General features: G+C 49.3%; 1 protein-coding gene across 2 annotated transcripts in view; it reads right to left on the bottom strand.

The window, feature by feature from the left end:
• The window catches only part of TMEM266 (transmembrane protein 266), a 125,880-nt gene that overhangs the window by 7,147 nt on the left and 105,407 nt on the right, over window positions 1-13,326 (bottom strand). For both annotated transcript variants that reach the window (XM_011282990.4, XM_045058980.1), the window contains one exon: window positions 10,066-10,255. In XM_011282990.4, the coding sequence (XP_011281292.1) occupies window positions 10,066-10,255 (190 nt within the window). The remainder of the gene's footprint in view (window positions 1-10,065; window positions 10,256-13,326) is intronic.

Below are 13,326 nucleotides of genomic sequence, written 5' to 3'. Positions count from 1 at the left end.
ATCTAGGCTAGGTGAATTGTAGCCCTGATGTCTCTCTCGAACTTCTGACTGATCTGGCAACTGGCCAACTTCGTCTGAATGACCTCTAGCTACTTCTGATTCAACATGTCCCAAATAGAACTGTTTCTCCCTCCACCTCCATCTTGGTGAATGGTTTCTTTGCCCACCCAGGCTGGGAGACTGGCCACTTCTCAGTGCTTTCTCTTTCCTCACCCGACTCCTACCAAGTCTGTGACTATTCGAGGGACCCCTGATGCCCTCTGTTATGGTCCTGTGGTCTAGCCATAGGTCAGATGTCGTGCTTTCCCCTTTGGACTCTTGTCATGTCTTGGGTTTAATGAATGGGATGGCTAGCTGCATGAATATGCCTGACAAAACCTAGGGCCCAGGTGGCCACTGGAGGTTTGTCCAGTCTGCATTTGCTCCCTCTATTCCCACACAGAGGCCTCAGGATGAGCTTTAAGATACAGATCTGAAAGCGAGGCCTGCTGGACTCCTCTAGCAATGCTGACACTGTTCATGCCTGCTCTCTGCTTTAAGCAGGCCTTCTTCTCCAGAACTGACCACTTGGGCTGGGGTTCCATCCTGACCCACACAGGGGCCACATTTTCTTCAGCATCTCTCTAGCACTTAGCATGAGTCTTGCCATATGCCAGCGTCCAATAGTGTTGACTGGACAGATGACTGTGTCTGGGGGCCTGCAGGACCTCCCAGGACCTCCCCCTCTGGGATTCTCTCTCACTGTTCAGCACACAGCCTCTCTCCTTGTCCCTGATCCCTGCCTGGAGACTAGAGACTGTTGGGTGACTGGGAACTTGGGAAAAGGAGAGGAGGTAGACACAGATGCTTGTGGCCAGGAACAGGCCACCATTCATCCTCTACACGAGGGGCTGCCCACCTTCCACCTAAGAATAATCTCCTGCCCCAGAGTTTCTTTTGATTTGGCCCCAAGGGGCCCTAGGGCCATGGAGGAACCACCCCATGGGAGGACTGAGCTGGCTGCCCCTGGAGGGGCTGGAAAGAAGGGTGGGCACAAACACAGGCTCCAGGACAAAACAGCCACCTTGTGGTCTCAGGCAAATCCCTAGGCACTCTGAGCCTCAGCTTCCTCACAGGTGAAATGGGGATGAGAAACACCAACCTGCTGGGAAGCTGTAAGATTTAGTGAGATAATGAATGTCAAGTCTAGCCCTGGGATGTCCCTCACCTTTCTGAACCCCTGGCCCATGGCGTTCCCTACCAACCCCAAAGTCTTGAGGCTTCTGAGGCAGCTGCAGCAGCTGCTCTTGGCCACCTGGCACCTTTCTTCCTGGGGTGTAAACATTCTGAAAATGCATCCGGGCTAATCCTCCCAAAGCCCTTCGAGTGCTGGCCATGGCAACGCTCATTATGTGTGTTTGCCCTTGGGGTGGAGCCCCAACTTGCCTGGCAAGACTGAGGTTGAAAGAAAGGCTGAGGTTGAGTCAGCTGGGCCTCCTGGAAGGGGTGAGAGTGGGTGCTGTGGGGCAGGGTCCCAGGACCCCACATCCATACATCCTGTGCAGACACAGGCCCCAAAGTCCATAGGGAAGCCCTGATTCCTGGTTTGGGGCTCCTGGTCCCTGACTCGGCAGCCCTCATAGAAGGAGGCACGGACATTCACTGGGCACCTGCTGTGTACCATACACTAGAGCTGTGCCTGTGACCAAAAGCCCAATCCTTTGCAGAGAAGATGTGCTTCTGCTACTGTCCTCATTCTGGAAAAACTGGGGCTCAGAGACAGGACGAGCAGGATTTTGGGGTCCCTTGTTCAAAAAGCCAGATCATGGCACAAAAACAGACACATAGACCAATGGAATAGAATAGAAACCCCAGAACTAGACCCACAAACGTATGGCCAACTCATCTTTGACAAAGCAGGAAAGAACATCCAATGGAAAAAAGACAGACTCTTTAACAAATGGTGCTGGGAGAACTGGACAGCAACATGCAGAAGGTTGAAACTAGACCACTTTCTCACACCATTCACAAAAATAAACTCAAAATGGATAAAGGACCTGAATGTGAGACAGGAAACCATCAAAACCTTAGAGGAGAAAGCAGGAAAAGACCTCTCTGACCTAAGCCGTAGCAATCTCTTACTCGACACATCCCCAAAGGCAAGGGAATTAAAAGCAAAAGTGAATTACTGGGACCTTATGAAGATAAAAAGCTTCTGCACAGCAAAGGAAACAACCAACAAAACTAAAAGGCAACCAACGGAATGGGAAAAGATATTCGCAAATGACATATCGGACAAAGGGCTAGTATCCAAAATCTATAAAGAGCTCACCAAACTCCACACCCGAAAAACAAATAACCCAGTGAAGAAATGGGCAGAAAACATGAATAGACACTTCTCTAAAGAAGACATCCGGATGGCCAACAGGCACATGAAAAGATGTTCAGCGTCGCTCCTTATCAGGGAAATACAAATCAAAACCACACTCAGGTATCACCTCACGCCAGTCAGAGTGGCCAAAATGAACAAATCAGGAGACTATAGATGCTGGCGAGGATGTGGAGAAACGGGAACCCTCTTGCACTGTTGGTGGGAATGCAAATTGGTGCAGCCGCTCTGGAAAGCAGTGTGGAGGTTCCTCAGAAAATTAAAAATAGACCTACCCTATGACCCAGCAATAGCACTGCTAGGAATTTATCCAAGGGATACAGGAGTACTGATGCATAGGGCCACTTGTACCCCAATGTTCATAGCAGCACTCTCAACAATAGCCAAATTATGGAAAGAGCCTAAATGTCCATCAACTGATGAATGGATAAAGAAATTGTGGTTTATATACACAATGGAGTACTACGTGGCAATGAGAAAAAATGAAATCTGGCCTTTTGTAGCAACGTGGATGGAACTGGAGAGTGTGATGCTAAGTGAAATAAGCCATACAGAGAAAGACAGATACCATATGGTTTCACTCTTATGTGGACCCTGAGAAATTAACAGGAACCCATGGGGTAGGGGAAGGAAAAAAAAAACAGGTTAGAGTGGGAGAGAGCCAAAGCATAAGAGACTCTTAAAAACTGAGAACAAACTGAGGGTTGATGGGGGGTGGGAGGGAGGAGAGGGTGGGTGATGGGTATTGAGGAGGGCACCTTTTGGGATGAGCACTGGGTGTTGTATGGAAACCAATTTGTCAATAAATTTCATATAAAAAAAAAAGCCAGATCATATGTGATAAGGGGCTAATATCCACCACGTATAAAGAACTCATACAACTCAACAGCGGAAAGAACCAAACCAGTTAAAAGCTGGGCAGAGGATCTGAATAGACATTTTTCCAAAGAACATATATAGATGGCCAACAGACACATGAAAAGATGCTCCACATCACTCGTCATCAGGGGACTACAAACCACAATGAGATACCACCTCATACTTGTTAGAATGGCTATTAGCAAAAAGACAAGAGGTAATTTTGGCAAGATGTCAAGAAAAGTGAACACTTGCACAGTTTTGGTGGGAATGTACATTTTATAGCCACTGTGGAAAGTAGTATGGAGGTTTCTCAAAAAATCAAAAATACAACTACCATAGAATTCTACTCCTGGGTATTTACCCAAAGTAAACGAAAACACTAACTTGAAAAGATGCACCCTCACATTCATCACAGCATTATTTATAATAGCTAACACATGGAAACAACATAAGTGTCCAATGGTGGATGAATAAAGATGTGGCATGTGTACATACACACAGACACACACAGATACACACACACTGGAGTATTTCAGCTATAAAAAAGAAAGAAATTGCGCCATTTGCAACATGGATGTCCCTTGAGGGCATTATGCTAAGTGAAATAAGTCAGGGAGAGAAAGACAAATACTATATGATCTCAATTATGTGTAATCTAAAAACAAAACAAAAATAAGAAAACTCTGAGCTCACAGATACAGAGAACAAATTGGTAGTTGTTAGAGGTGGGGGTTGGCGAAATGGGTGATTGGGGTCAAAGGGTACAAATTTTATTGTAAAATAAATAAGTTATGGGGATATGCTGTATTGCATAGTGACAATAGTTACTAATAATGTACTGCATATTTGAAAGTTGTTAAGCAAGTAAATCTTAGAAGTTCTCATCACATTAAAAAGAATATTTGTAACTGGGGGGTCTGGGGGGTTCAGTCGGTTAAACGTCTGATTCTTGGTTTCGGCTCAGGTCATGATCTTATAGTTCCTGAGATCGAGGCTCACATCAGGCTCTGTGCTGACTGCATGGAGCCTGCTTGGGATTCTCTCTCTCCCTCTCTCTTTGCTCCTCCCCTGCTTATTCTCTCTCTCAAAATAAATAAACTTAAATTTTTTTTTAATTTTATAAATATGTATGGTTACAGATGTTAACTAGATTTATTATGATCATTTTGCAATATATACAACAAATATCTAATCGTTACATAGTATACCCAAAACTAATAAGCTATATGCCAATTACACATCTGTTAAAAAAAAAAAAAGCATTAAGGATTTCAAGTAGACCACAGCAGAGCACTGAACCAAGTTCGAGCCCCTGTATGACCAACCAAGTCACCAGGCCATGGAGCCAGTCCTGATCAGAGAGGTAAAGTAACTTGTTCAAGGCTGAGGTGAGATACAAACCCCTAGCCCTAGCCCTCTGCCCTGTCAACTGTCTCACTATTTTGTGTGAGGCCCTACAGCTCGGGGCTTCCCTGGGTCCTCAGTGACTCCACTAGGAACACACGTGAGGAGGCCAGCAGAAACCCCGACTTGTCTCCATAGCACATAGGTCTCTGCTCTCCTAAGGGTACACCCTGGTGCCAGCTGCTTGGCAGAGGGAAGGCCCTCTGGGGGGACCGCCTGGCCTGGTGCACCTCTGTGGGGGTTTCTCTGAGTGCTGGGGCAGCATACAGGGACACAGAGGTTTCTTGTGATATACAGTGAAACTGTGGCACTCCCACCAGTAGCTGTAATTCATAAATTATGGGCAAGTTTCAAGACTAATAAATTTGGGAGGGAAGTATTAACGACTACACAGGGGCACTGTGAACTTGGCAGGCCCCAAAGTCTGGAACTTTGCAGCCTGGGTTTTAAAAATGATTTGTGCCAGAGCAAGTCTAAACAGAAGCTGGTCGGCGTTAGTCTGGCTCTGACCTGCTGGCAACTGTTGAGACTGTAGGAACCACTCAGCACTCCTGCCCCTCAGGGCCACCCTCCCGCAGTGAGCAAGGCCCCCTCCAGAGGCTCCTGTCACTTCTCACTCATTTCTGCAGGTTAATCCTTGGAAAGTCTGTGTGCTGTTGTGACACAGTGAGCTTCGGAGCCCTCACTGGCTTGAAGGTCATCGTTAGCAACAAAGGCTGCCCTTTCTACATCTCCAGAGTAGCCCAGGGCATCCCTAGCTTGTCTGGCCATAATTTCTAATGTCATGGAAATCCCTCCCTGGACACAGCTCCTGATCAAAGAGAAATCAGCTGGGGGATGCCCTGTCTCACTGGCCCACTGGAGGCTATGAATCACACATGCCACTTGCTGGCCCCCCAGCTTCTGTCCTCTGCTTCAGCAGTGTTGGCTTTGCTACTGATGGCTCTGGAGGTTGGCAGTGAAGTGGCAGAAGTGGCCTGTGGGGGAGTGGACTGTGCATGGCATAGACTGGGGCAGGTACAGGGCAGGTGTGCGTCTAGAGAGATTGGAGGTAGGGGTGTCACAGAACAGATAAAGGAGAGCAGGGGTGGGTTCCAGGTATAGATGGGCAGGGCATTTGCAGCTGCTCCCAGGGATACATGTTTGGCATCTCTATGGGAGGCCTGGGTGCCTTGTTCAGACACCTCCTAGTCTCAGGAGGGTCAGCACAGATGCCATGACATCCTGGCTAGTGACACACAGCTGATCAAATTTACCCTGAGTGGGCTTCGAGTGTGACCCAGCTTTCTCCCTTCTTATTCTGCCACCCTCCATCCCTCCTGGAAGTTGTTCACTATGGGGACAGCAGAGAGAGGGAGCAGGATGGAGAGGCAAGGACTCCTAGAACGTGTAGGATTATTTCAAAGGCTTGGTTTGTTTGTAGACTCTCCAAACCCAGATCTTGACTCCCTGTGGGCCCAAATGTGGCATCAGGTGTTGAGGGTCTGGAGGTCACTGGCTCAGGGACAATAATGGCCATGCTGTTATCGTGAGAGCTAAGGATCCTGATGATAGAGAGGTGCTATAGAATGTGTGGCTGTTTGGAGGTGCTCACCTGAGCTCAGATGTTTATAGGTGAGCACATGTGAAGAGACAACAGAACCAGGCAGGCCTAAGCCCCAGGTGAGCTGCAGCCTCGAGATGGGCTGTGAGCACCACTGTGGGCAGAGGAAGGAGGCTGGCTGCCCAGCAGCTGCTCCTCTGACTCATTCTGCTTTATCAATGAGGAAGACCCTGGGATGAGCTGGAGACTGTGAAGCTCCTGTCCTTGGGAAGCAAGACAAGCAGGCAAAAGCTGCTGACTTCTAAAAGAACTTGCAAAAAGAATATTCTTATATTCTTTTATTCTGGATTCCACAAACACCAGCCTAGGGAGCTGAAGGTCAAGAGGGGTTTCTGAAGTGCACTGCTGCCAGATGGCCCCTGAGCTCAGAGCACTGTAAGGACCCACATTAGCACAAGTGACATCCACAAGCCTTCTTTTGTTCTTTGATCAGTTACAGACTTGCACATTACATTTCACACAACAAGCACTACACGGAGCCTGCTGAGGGCCAGGCCTGGGTGGGCTCTGGAGATAAACAAGTCTTGGGGGGAACACACACATAAATGGTCACAGCAACACGACACAGTTGATTGGGGCCTCATGGGAGTTCATGGAAGTCTAGAGGGGAGAGAGTGGTGGCTGGGAGCTCACCTGGAGATGGGTTCTAAGGAGGAAGAGAAGTTTGGCAGGCAGGCCTGGCCCGCCAGTGATCAGCATGTGGAAAAGTTCCAAGACCTACTGCTGCATAGAACACAGAGCTAAAAGATGTTTCCCTTGCCCACAGTGAAGGTGAAGACAGTGGGAGGAGTTGAGGCTGGGCAAGCGAGATCATTAAAGGTCTGTATGCCACCTGTTAGAGGGTGAATCGTTGTGTCTCCCCCAAATTCATACGTTGCCCTAACCCCCAGTACCTCAGAATGGGGTCTCATTTGGAAATGAGGCTGAAGCAGAAGTCACTAATTAAGGTGATGTCATACTGGAGTAGGGTGGGTCCCCAACCCAGTATGACTTGGGTCCTTATAAAAAAGGAAATGTGAACACAGACACACACACAGGGAGAATGCCAGGTGAAGAGGAAGCCAAGGAACACCCAGCATTATGAGCAAACCACCAGAAGCTAGGGGAGAGACCCTCACAGCCCTCAGGAGGAACCAACCTGCCAAGACCTTGATATCAGACGTCAGCCTCGAGAGCCGTGAGACAGTAAACCGACAGTTAAGCAGTTTGCCGTGCTTCATCACCGTTACTGCAGCCCAAGCAGCCATCAGCCAACGTGTTAAGTCAGGAATCAAAGAAGCTACAGCCCAACACAGATGGATGTAAAGTGCTGCACAGTGGAATGGGAGCAGGGAACGGGGATGGGGGGGCCTCCCAGGGAACACGGGGCGGGGGGCCGGGTCAGCTGTGAGCTCAGGCCAGGCAGCCACATCTAAGGGTTCTCGGTTCAGAACAAAAAAGCAGGGGTGGCCCCTTAGCACTCCACCCTGGTCTTGCAGCTCCCCAAGAACTGTGTTCTGTTCTAGATGTCACTCTAAGAGGAACCAAAACACTGGAATGTTCAAGGAGAGATGATACAGCAAGAACATGGAGAGTTTCTCTCCTGAGGGTTGGCTGTGGGAATGCAGTGACAGTCCCCACAGGAGAAAACACTCAGAGGCCAGTCTTTGAAATGACACCTCAGTATAACACTGTATGTCAAACAGACTTCAATAAAAAAATAAAATGAAAGGTGCCTCAGCTGGGAGGGCATCCACCAAACCAATGCAGAACAGCTGCAGCCAAGTAGGAAAGACAGGTGCTGGGGGGCAGACCTCAGCCCAGAACAAAGAATTCTTTTCTAATAAACAGAGCCATTCAAAGTTGGGTTGGTGTGGGCTTCCCTGGGCGTTCAGGAGCACCTGTTGTTAAAGAAGGTAAGCTGAGGCCAGGGAGCCTCTTGGCAAGAGTTTTAGATGGGATGAACACATCAGCTGAAGGTCTATCCCTCCCTCAGAGAAGTCCCTCCCAGCCCCCGACTTCTACAGTTCTAAGATCCGAAGTTCTCTCTAAAAGATCATAACAGCAATCATCCCACTCCACAAAACCTGTCCACAGTGACTTACAGCCTCCAGAGCTTTCTCATATCCACCAGCTCCTCATGCTACCTGTGAGGCAGGCAGAGCTGGAGCTGTGAGGCACTTTATAGAAGGGAACACTGAAGCCTCAAGTCACAGAGCTGGGGAGTAGTGGAGCCCAAGGCTCTGGCCTCCTGCCTCCCAACCCACGCAGCTCTGCTGGGCTGTCCTGGCAAGGGGAACCTGGCAAGCCAAGGTGAAGTGGGCCCGAGGTCAAGCTGGGGTTTAGGGCCCCACAGCCTGGGTTCTAAGCTCAGCACCATCATTTCCAGTGTGTAATTCTGTGAAATTCTTTTTTTTTTTTTAATGTTTGTTTGTTTATTTTGAGAGAGACACAGCAGGGGAGGGGCAGAGAGAGAGAGAGAGAGAGAGAGAGAGAGAGAGAGAGAGAGAGAGAGAGAATCCCAAGCAGGCTCTGCACTGTTAGCATGAAGCCCAATTCAGGGCTCGATCTCATGAACCCTGAGATCATGACCTGAGCCAAAATCAAGAGTCAGACACTTAACTGACTGAGCCACACAGGTGTCTCTACCCTGAAATTCTTTCAACTTCTCTGGGTCTGAGTTTTCTCCTCCATATGAGAGAAAGGTGACGCGAGGATGAAATGAGATCACACTGTAAAAACCTCCCTCCGGGGAAGGGGCGATTTGATGAACTTTTAATTCCCTTACCTTCAGGTAAAAAATGTAAACTTGAAAATGTATCCTGAATTATTAGGGGAGGTCAATATTTAAAAGAATTTTTTGATAAAGTGACGTAACCCCTTACCCATCACTTTAGTGATAACATTTTCAGGTACAAGTTAGGGCAGGGAGGACTCAGACAGGAACACAAAAGGTGCCTGGGGAGGGAAGTCTGTGTTGAGAGCTCCTAGGATCCCCTTGGGGCCCTAACGTGGGCGCTCATCCTCCTACCTGGCTCCCCAGCCCCCTGAGCTGAGGTAGATCCCTGACTTGGGTCCATTTGAACACAGACTCCCCAAATCCTGCGAAGGTCCAAACTTGACAGGGCTGTGTCACCAGGCAATATCATCTGACATTTGCAGGACTGTTCTGCAGCTCTGGAGGCCACTTGCACCCACTTCCCTGAGCCTCACAACAACACTGTGAGGAAAGCTCAGCACCGTTCCCATTTGCCAGCTAGCACAACCAAGGCTCAGAAGGAGGAAGTTCCCTGTTCAAGATAACACAGCTGGCCATCTATACAGTACTCATGCCCCATGCTCCCATCTCCACTAATCTCTCCTGCCCACCAATTTGTTACCACCTCCAAGACTTAGGTTCTGGGCTGTACTGGCCCTAAGGATGGACTGACTATCTGGCCCCTGCGGGCAGGGTAGTCCAGAAGGAAAGTCTCAAGTCTCTGGTTTGAAGCCTAGCTCCGCCATTTATTAGTGATGCGCCTTTGTACAACTTTTATTTCACCCGTAAAATAGGTAAGTCTTACTTCTAATGCAGTGAGGGATGGGGAGACAATAATGCATGCAAAGCACGCCAGCGGCCCACAGGCATAGACTGGGTGCAAGTCACTGAGATGACTTCGTGGTTGGGGCAAGGCAGCCTGACTAAACGCTTGCTCCAGGGCTAGGAAAGGTCGTCCCGGGGGCACCCCCTCCTGAGGTGAGCCCCTCCTCCCACCAGTCCCGCAAGGAGGCTCGCCCGCCCTCAGGATCCTGGGCCCTCAGCATCCTGGGCGCAGAGGCCTGGGTGGGGGCGGGCCGCCGGCGGGCTCACCTTGCGAGGGCTGCAGCTCCTCCACGACGCTCTCGGCGGCCGTCTCCTCCGCCCACGTGCCGGCCTCCACCACCTTGTAGCGGCTGCGCGGCTGGCTGAGCACGTGAGGGGCCTGCAGCGCCGCCTCGCGCTCGGCAGCCAGGTCCAGGTCCTGCTGAGCCAGGTGCGCCCGCAGCTGCCGGATCTCAAACTGCAAGAGGAGAGGGGCTGTGGGGGGTGGGCTGCGCGCGGGAGGGCGGAGCCAGGGGCGCTTTGCTCCTGGGGCGGGGGCCAGGAGCCTGGCGCTGAGAGTCCTGAGGGGTGGGTGGGGCCTTCCTTACAAATCTCCAACGACACCAGTCGCTAGAGCCTTTGACGTGTATGGAGTCTTTTCCAAGTAATAAAGTGCGTTCCTGTGTGTCATCTCTGGGATACTGTGTAGTCTGGCCCCATTGTGAAGACAACATGGCCATTAGGGGAAACACAGCTGTGGTCTGTGGGAAGAGCACTGAAGGAGAGGCGAAAAACACGGGTTTGAATCTTGTTCTAGTTACTTGCCTAAATGTGAGATCCAGGTGTGCCTTAATTCAGGTGTCTTATACTGATGATGAATGTAAGACAGGATACCTGGCAACATCCAGGGCCAGCCTAACCAGCCGTGGGAGCCCATCCTGATGTCAGGGATCATCACCTGCTTGCTGGGCTGTCGACTGTCCATTTGTCTTCCAGCAACACCCACTTTCCTCTTTTAGGAGGTGTTCAGAAAGGGTTGGGCCCTAGTCCAGGCTCTGTAGCTTCCTGACCATGTGGCTGGGTTCCCTTATCTGTATAACAGGGGTTCTCACACCCTAGATCTCTCTGAGGACTTGGGTACTAAATAAGGGCTTTGAAAAAAGCTGCACACATTTTGATTTTGGTTAATTATTTTTTGTTGTTGTTGGGAAAAGCCAACAAACCCAGATGCTTCTTGGGTTTGTGGCTGAAATGGCTGTTCATCCTCGGGCCTTTCTGGGCCATCTGTGCGAAGACAAAGTTGACGTCTGTCGTTGAAGGGCCTGGCTGTGGGCTCAGCTACAAGGAGAGCCTTCACTGCCACCTAGTGTCCTAAGAACACATTGCATCACTTCTGCACAACCTCCAGACAAACTCTCAAAGCCTGAAACAAGTGGTGGTGGAGGAGGGCAGTCCCAGGGAAGCCCAGTGCCTGGTCTCCCTACCTAGAAGATTACCTACTTGCCCATGATGCTCAGTGTCCTGCTCTGACCCCTCCCTGTAATGTTAGCCTCACACCTCCAACTCCTACCCGACAACAACATGGAACTGGGTCACAGGAATCACCAACTCAACTTGGTCAGAATAGGACTCTTCACTGCATCTGAAAATCACTCCTCAGGTGGTTTCATCTCATCTTAGCTGGAGCCAAAAATGAATCACCTCCTTTGTTTCCTTGCCTTCCCTCCCCCACCATGCAATCTGTCCCCAAGTCCAGCTCCACCTCCAAGTGCTACGCCAAGCCTGCCTGCCCCACCCCCCACCACCTCCACTGCCAGCCCTCACCTGGGCAACTGCAACTTCTACAGCCTTTTGCCATCTATTCTCCAGAAGAAGTCAGAGAGATTCTCCCAAACCTAGATCACATCATGTCACCATCTTGTCTACAAATCTCAACTGGGAGGAAACTCAACTCCTTACCCTTGGCTTACAAAGCAGGTGCATGATCTGGCCCTGTCTATCTGGCTTACTTCGCCTCATCCTTTCTCTCTTTACCTCTCCCTGTGATGCAGGGCTTCTTGTAGTTCCTTAAACACACCAAGCATGTGTTGATCTGAAGGCCACTTCCCCAGCTGTGCCGTTTGCTCACAGATCACATAGTCAGCTTCCCCGCTCAGACCCAACCCCCCCCCACCTGAGGCAGCCACCCAGGTACTTTGTCATGCCAGCCTGTTTGAATTCTCTGCATTGGACTTATCACCTTCTGATATTTTATAATCTATTTTAATATTTTATTATTTTTCTTTTGGTGTAAATGAAATGCACAATTAAAGCATTAGTTAACATTACGGTGGTCAAGTAGGAGGCTGACGTTGGGACAACCTCCCAATGTCAGTGTCCACAGGTTTTGTCTCTGGGACCACTCAGTTTTTCAGAGAGCTCATCAGCCTCTGGCAGCCTCTGTGCTGGGAGCAGGGCAAGGGAATGGGGCAGAGGGTCCCATCATTATACGGAAGGATTATCACTTAATCCTCGTTTTCAGCCCTGTACCCCTTCTCTGACCCTTGCCTAACCCAGGGACCACCTGCAGAGCCCTCTGGTTCAGTTTCTCCAGAGGAAAAACCTCTATGATTCTTGTAGGATGCAGGTGTGTGGTCTCCTGGCTGTTCAGGATTGGGATGGGGCCTAAGGGGCTCAAATATTGTGTGTACAGGCTTTTAGCCAACCCCTCTCCCTTTGGTCAGCTTCCCAATCACTCCTTTCTTCCCAAACTCTCAAGGGTTCTGAGGGCAGAATTAGCCCATTTCCCTCATTATCCTCTGCAGGCACTTGAATTATAAATTCTCCATTCTGCTAGATCGGTTACCCCTTTCTCATCCACTATTTTTCTCAAATCCACTTAAGTCTCTATATTCTTTGTCCTTATGGACAGGACTTAAAGAGACACTTTCTTAATTCTTATGTGTTTATGGTTTTTTAAATAATGATTTTAGTGGAGTTTGAGAAAGCAAATATGTGTAGTCACTCCATCATTTTCTTTAAGGACTATCTTTTGGTTTTCCCCTCCCACTGCAGTGATGGTATGATGGTTAAAAGAAAAAGAAAAAGAAAGAAAGAAAGAAAAAAGTCCTGATGGGTAGTTAATGCCAATCTCTGTGGTGTAAATACTCCACCATAGCCAATTTCAAACTACCAACACAATGTCATGGAGAATTGGGAAGACATGTACACAAGTGGCTGTCAGGGATGAGGGCTCTAGCACAGCACTGCCACCTTCGCCCCCCTAATAAAATATAATCTCTGTAAGAGCAGGGGTCTTGACTGTTTTGTTGCCTGGTGTAGAGAAGGCACGCAATAATTATTGTTGAATTAATGAATGAATGAAACTAATCAGCTCTGCTCAATTCTGTGGTTTCAGACCAAGCCCCAATCTTAGCCCAAAGCTGAGATAGTCTGAGCCCTGATCCTGCTCACACACTAAGCTCTGACTGTGAGCCCCAACCATGGTTACACACTGAGCCCTGTACCTGCTCACACACTGTGCCCTATCTCTGCTTTCAGTCTAGGCTC

The sequence above is a fragment of the Felis catus genome, chromosome B3 (genome assembly GCF_018350175.1).
Source record: "Felis catus isolate Fca126 chromosome B3, F.catus_Fca126_mat1.0, whole genome shotgun sequence".
In the NCBI taxonomy this organism is placed as follows: Eukaryota; Metazoa; Chordata; class Mammalia; order Carnivora; family Felidae; genus Felis; species Felis catus.
Note: the sequence above shows the minus strand (reverse complement) of the source record. Positions and strands in the feature narration are given on the sequence as shown.